This window comes from Etheostoma cragini, chromosome 8 (assembly GCF_013103735.1).
Source record: "Etheostoma cragini isolate CJK2018 chromosome 8, CSU_Ecrag_1.0, whole genome shotgun sequence".
Lineage (NCBI taxonomy): Eukaryota > Metazoa > Chordata > Actinopteri > Perciformes > Percidae > Etheostoma > Etheostoma cragini.
The window spans coordinates 1214838-1221328 of record NC_048414.1 but is presented as its reverse complement, the minus strand read 5'-3'; the positions used below and the strand labels follow the sequence as shown (position 1 = coordinate 1221328).

General features: G+C 44.4%; 1 protein-coding gene across 1 annotated transcript in view; it reads left to right on the top strand.

The window, feature by feature from the left end:
• The window catches only part of LOC117949014 (RNA-binding Raly-like protein), a 36008-nt gene that overhangs the window by 22792 nt on the left and 6725 nt on the right, over positions 1–6491 (top strand). Inside the window, exon 3 of the mRNA XM_034879005.1 lies at positions 450–500. Coding sequence (XP_034734896.1) covers positions 450–500 — 51 coding nt within the window. The remainder of the gene's footprint in view (positions 1–449; positions 501–6491) is intronic.

Sequence of the window (6491 nt, the reverse complement as noted above, 5' to 3'; positions counted from 1 at the left end):
GTTGAGTCCATGTGTAGAGACCCTGGTGATGCCAAGTCCATGTGTAGAGACCCTGGTGATACCGAGTTCATGTGTAGAGACCCTGGTGATACCGAGTCCATGTGTAGAGACCCTGGTGATACCGAGTTCATGTGTAGACCCTGGTGATGCTGAGTCCATGTGTAAAGACCCTGGTGATACTTGGAGAAAGATCTCATGTTGTGTCGAGCCTTCTCGAGTTGAGGTTGCACTTTGGCGAGAGTTACGCTTTAAGCACCCACATTTCTCCAATGAATTCACTTTTTTATGAAATTTCTCTAAAGTCTTCACTACATATATTACATGAGTCTGGACGGACGTGTATGTAAACTGTCTCAGCTGCGAGGCGGTAGGCTAATTCTGCGTTACTGGGTCACACAGCTCCTTATTGTGTCTGTTTTGGACCTTCATTTCTGTCTTTGTGTCCTCAGATCTGAACGTGAGACGGAGTACAACAGACATCCTGAGGACCACTATAACAGGTACGTTTATTTACCTTTTATTTAGTCATGTCTTTGTGTGTTCCACTTTGCTTTATGACTTTTCCCCTTTCCTTTATTGTGTTATAAATCTTTTTAGTGCACGTTATAGGTTTACAAAGTGATGGTAAGTCCCCCCCAAAGGGACCGCCAACGGAAACCTAGTAACTAACTTCAACGTTTTTGTACTTTTTTTCAACACTCTTTTTTTTTTTTTTGATCAAAAAAGTAAACGTTACGTTCACGAACAGTTACACTGAGACATAGGAACGCGTCCCGGCTTTAAAATCACAGAGAGGAAAAACGGGAGGGAGACAAAACAACATATGCAGAAACAGACACAAACACACAGACAGACACACACAACCAGACACAAAGACAGACAGACAAGGGACAAATCCTTTTTTCAACACTCTTGACGTTTTCTCTCTCAATATTTGCCACTTTTTTTGACGTTTTTAACACTACATAACACTAACTTCTTAACTTTAGTTTTATTGTTATATTGGGAATTTATGGTCGATAAACCTCATTTATAGGAAATTATACCTAATGTTTGAGTTAGAAAAGCAGAAATTAGGAATTATTGAGACTAAAATTAAAGGAATGGATGAACATGGGGACAACATGAGGACAACATGAGAACAACATGAAGACAATGTGGGGACAACATGAGGACAACATGAGGACAACATGGGGACAACATGAAGACAATATGGGGACAACATGAGGACAACATGAGGACAACATGGGGACAACATGAGGACAAAATGGGGACAACATGGGGACAACATGAGGACAAAATGGGGACAACACGAGGACAAAATGAGGACAACATGAAGACAACATGAGGACAAAATGGGGACAACATGAGGACAACATGAAGACAACATGGGGACAACATGAGGGCAACATGAGGACAACATGAGGACAACATGAGGACGACATGAGGACAACATGAGGGCAACATGAGGACAACATGGGGACAATATGAGGACAACATGGGGACAACATGAGGACAACATGAGGGTTAAAAAAATGCCAATCAGCCAGAGCAGGATTTCCTCCCATTCCTGTGTGGACTTGCCAGACCCTCCTCTGCAGCCCAGACCCTCCTCTGCAGCCCAGACCCTCCTCTGCAGCCCAGACCCTCCTCTGCAGCCCAGACCCTCCTCTGCAGCACTGTGGAGGAGGGTTAAGCAATGCAAGACTAGTTTGGTTATAATTGGGTCTAAAAGAAAAGCGCTGAAATGCAACGTAATCAAAAATCTGTTTAGTGGGAACACGAGAACAGTAACTGTCCAATCAGAGCGTGTACTGTAGATCTGATTGGTGTATTTGTTATCTGACAGGATACAACGGAGTAGATATATTATGTTCTGTACACAGTGAAGCTGCTGGAAACCGAGCTGCTATTTCAGACCAGAGGATTCAGGCAGCAGCTCTGGACGACCTCGGATGTCTTCTCGACGGTTCAGTGTTTCAACAGCTTCGAAGTGTATTTCCGCTGAGGGGCTCAGACCGCACATTTTCAGCTGAGAGCAGGAAATTGTTCGCCCTCTCGGAGAACTTGAACTGCCTCGACTCTCTATCTGTGACCGGTGCTCGGCGGCAGGCCCGTTTCCTGTCTGATGGCAGCGTGCTTCGGACCCTGAGATCAGGAAGAGGACGGTCCTCTCTCAGCTACCGGCTCCAGATAGAGATGAAAGCTGCGAGTGGATCCCGGTTTGACCTCGACAACAGCAACTAAAAGCTGGCATTTTGGGAGGATGAGTGCAGCTGCTGGCCTCCCCTCCGCCCTCCATCCATCCTAAACGCCTGTTATTCTGCACGGCGGCAGAATACACACAAAGTACAATCAGGCAGTACAAATCGCTGTACTTCAAACTAGCAGAGAGGGGAGAGAGAGACGGAGGGATCTGAGATGGGAAGATTCATACACGTCACTAGGATTGTTCAAACAGAAGAAAACAGAGTGTCATAGAGATACTAAATAAAGAGATATACTGTATAGAAAGAAAGAAATAGAAACAGAAAAGTGCAGAGCAGCATGGGAACAACAGAATGTGTTAAATAGAGAAGGAAACTCTCTAATGCAGAAAGTCAATACACTAAGCATTCACTAAGCTTTTTTAAACAAAATTACATTTAATAAAATAACAGATGCAGGAAATAAGGTGTGTGATTAATGTGTTGCCCTCATAATCATTAATTTTCAAAAGTAACTGATGCTGTATTTTTGGAAAAGTCTGCTTTTCCACAGTTACATATCCGAATTCATTTGTAAAACTCACCTTTGCAGTAATGGCCCTGTGGCTCAGCATTAAAATAAGTTTTCTCAGGATTGTAGTTGTCTTTCTAGCTACATAACTCAGTGTTGCATCCATCACGATGGTCCTCAATGATGTAAAAAATCCATACAACTCAGTAAAAATTACATTAAAAGGGGTTGTTGGCGGTCCAATCAGCGAGCAGAGGGCGTGGCTGAGAACGAAGACGTTGAGGTTGTGCGCTGGTTTGAGTTGTTGTTCCGTTACGGCGGCGGGGAAAGATGCCGAGCAAAGCCGTTGGGTCCGCTGTGGCGACGCTGCCGATTATCCAGAAGTTTAAGCCCGAGCAGGGACCATCTTTGCTGAGTTCTGTTTGGGGCCATGATGTTGTGCCCCCCCCCCCCCCCCCCCCCCCCCCCCCCCCCCCCCCCCACACACACACTCCGTTAGTGGTGAAGGAGTTAGCTAAGGCTAACGCTATAAGGCTTGGGTGTTTTTTTTCCATGTTTCTATGTGTGTGGAAGCACCAAAGACACAGAATAACCCCCAAATCCCAGAAAAACATTTTTTTTTTTTTCATAACATGTGCACTTTAAACTAAAATTCGTACAGTTAATGTAATGTGTTGTTGTTCCCATTTTATACTGTTGATCCATTATGTGGTCACCAAACATAAACGGATGAACATTTCTAATATATATTATGTTACCGGCCTCCCTCAGGTTTATTGGTTAGTCACAGCTTTACCGAAATAAAATCTGTTCTTTACTCCAAACTCAATTACATTTAACGAGAGAGCCAACCTTTAATAAAACTGACACTGAACTTGGTAGTAGATGGAAAACGACACAAAATCCCAATAAACTGTGTAGACTTGCTGAGGCGAGAGTATTTCACGTGTCATTTTAAAGTGCGTTACAGGTTCGTTAAACCAATTGCTGCAGTGCAACGAGGTGATTCTGAGAACCAGCAGCCTCGCTTGACCTTCAGAGAAAGGTTAAAAGAAACAAAAAGCTTAAATGCAACAAAAAGAAATGAAAAAGTAGAACTGGGAACAGCAGTGGAGCGACGGCGCTCTGACCGCCCTACCGTGGGCTAAAAACTCAGATCACTGCAAGCCGCCAAGGACAGGTGGCGGAGGAGGAGGATAACTGCATGTGGGCTGTAAAAGAAGAGACACAAGATGCAAGAGAGAGGAGGAAGAGAGAGGATGGAGGGAACAGCGGACGAGTGTAGAGGGAGAGAAAAAGAGGCTGACAGCATGAAAAACGAGTGTGTTGGCAGCCGGCAGCCGCTCAGATAAACGCTCCAGTCAGTCTCCATCCCTCTGTTCACTCGTCTGCATCCTCTTTTCTTCCTTTATTTCCCTCACACACACATTTGTTTGCGCGGCGCTGGTTGTGTTTTGGTTACTGCAGGACGATGTGACCAGACGGCAGCCATTTGTTACATCAAATACAGGTTTGGGGCTAAATGAAACGTCCTCGGTTTGGAGAATCAGGCAGACGCAGACATAGGTCGATGCTGTGGGTGCTCCGAGACTCGAGCACCCACTGAGCACCCACTGAGCACCCACTGAGCACCCGTATTTTTCTGCTACCGTGGCCTGGTCCTCCGGTTTCCCGAGACCCGTCCTGCACTCAAACTTGTATCCCACTAGCCTCATCTTGTCCTCTAGGGTCCCAGAGACTCGTCCTGCATTCGAACGCAGTTTCTACTACCATCATCTTGTCCTTCGGGTCCCAGAGACCCGTCCTGCACTCAAACACGTTAAATAAAACGTCCCTATGACACGAGGGACAACACAAGGGTCGGTTAGGTCTAGAAAAAGATCAAGGTTTGAGTTCTGTATGTGATGCTGAACGTGACGAACAAAGACGTAAAGACGAGACAAAATTACTACTTGAATAGGAGCATTTTTCCGGGGTTAGGACAGTGTCTAACTTTCAGTATATGTCACAAGTGCATTGGAAACGTCCGTTTTGGGAGACAGGGTTGCTCAGGTCTCCAGGTCGTTAAACAAGAACCTCAGATTCACGTTAAATACGCTAATCTGTGACAGTAAGTCACGTGGTTATGACACGACCGTTAGCCTGTTTTTATAAAAACATCTGCTATGGAGCCATAACGTGAGATACAAGATAACAGAGCCTTTTGTAAATTGTTGTGTTTCTTTAGAAATAAACAACGGACACTAGAGTCTTTAAACGGTTGAGATGTAAAGTTATTCACAGTCAAAGTGGCGTCAAAATGAATGGGAGTCAATGGGATGCTAACGGCGGGCGATGGCTTTGTAGCATTAAAATGGCGCCATGTGAGCTACGCTTACAGAGGAGAGGCCGACCTCCTTCGTGGATATAGACTAGTCACTGGTTGTAAATGGGGAGGCGATGGGAGCAGTGCATTGTGGGATTAGGGGACGCCAGACAGAATAAACCTCAATCATTTCCAACTGAACAGTTTGTCGAGGTGTAGCAGAATCTCTGACCCGTCCATCCAGCAGAAGGACAGTATTCCATGCACACTACCTTCTCTGAAAAAGCCTCCAGGGAAGTGATCTGGATTATTTAATTTATTTCATTTTTATCAGGAGAATTACATAGCTTCAATTTGTCAGAGTAGAGCTCCACAGCCAGGCCGCCTCGCTCTGCTCAGAGAGAGACGGCCGTGTCAACACCGCCGTCCTGTAAATATTTATAGGCGTTTATCTGCCGCGCTGCGGATTATCAGCTTAGCGGGGTACAGTAATCTCCCTCGACCAACACACACACACACACACACACACACACACACACACACACATACAAGTTGGTTCTCCTGATGTGTTGAGACTGCAGGAACAAACACAGCAGCAGGTCTGAATATCAAAGCTCATCAAAACGCACATCCCAGACCAGAAAGTTGCTGATCAGGTGTTAATCCTCCGCTGTGTTTTCTTTGTCGCTGCAGTAAAATGTTGGTGTGACAGAGCTCACGAAAAACGTAGAAATCTGAATACTACAATCCTTAAGAAGGAGATAAAGTAAAATTGTGTATAAGGAAAAGTCAGACCTGCAGGATGTAAGTTGGTGTCTAACGAGAGGTTTCATATTTTCACACCTGCGGTACCTTTAGGAAATACCATCTACTGAACCTGAGCACTTTATTTTTAGACTTTGTTTTGTGAGAAGAAGCTCGTGGGTAGCGGTGGAAGAAATATTCACGTCCTTTACTGAAGTAAAGTATTAATACCACACTGTCAGAACACTCCACTACAAGTTAAAGCCCGCATGCAAACCCTTAACTAAGGAAAAGTCTGTAAAATATCCTTTCAGTACTTAAAGTAAAAGTACTCATTGTGTAGTAAAATGTTCCCAAGAGGAGATTTCCTACTATATGGGATGTTTCTGTTTTCAGCTTTGTGACGATGCATTCCAGCTGATCCAAGAGGCTTTATTATTCATATAAGACTTTATTTATCTTAAGAAGTACAAGAATTTCTCAAACACATGAAGGAACACTTCATCCTTCAGTTTGTCACAAACATTCAACATCAACACATCTGGAGATACGTGGTTTTCTGCAAAGTAACCAAAGTACAATATTTACCCTTTGAGATGTGGTGGAGTACAAGAATAAAGTTACACATCTTGAATTTGTACTTAACCCTCATGTTGTCCTCATGTTGTCCCCATGTTGTCCTCATGTTGTCCTCATGTTGTCCTCATGTTGTCCCCATGTTGTC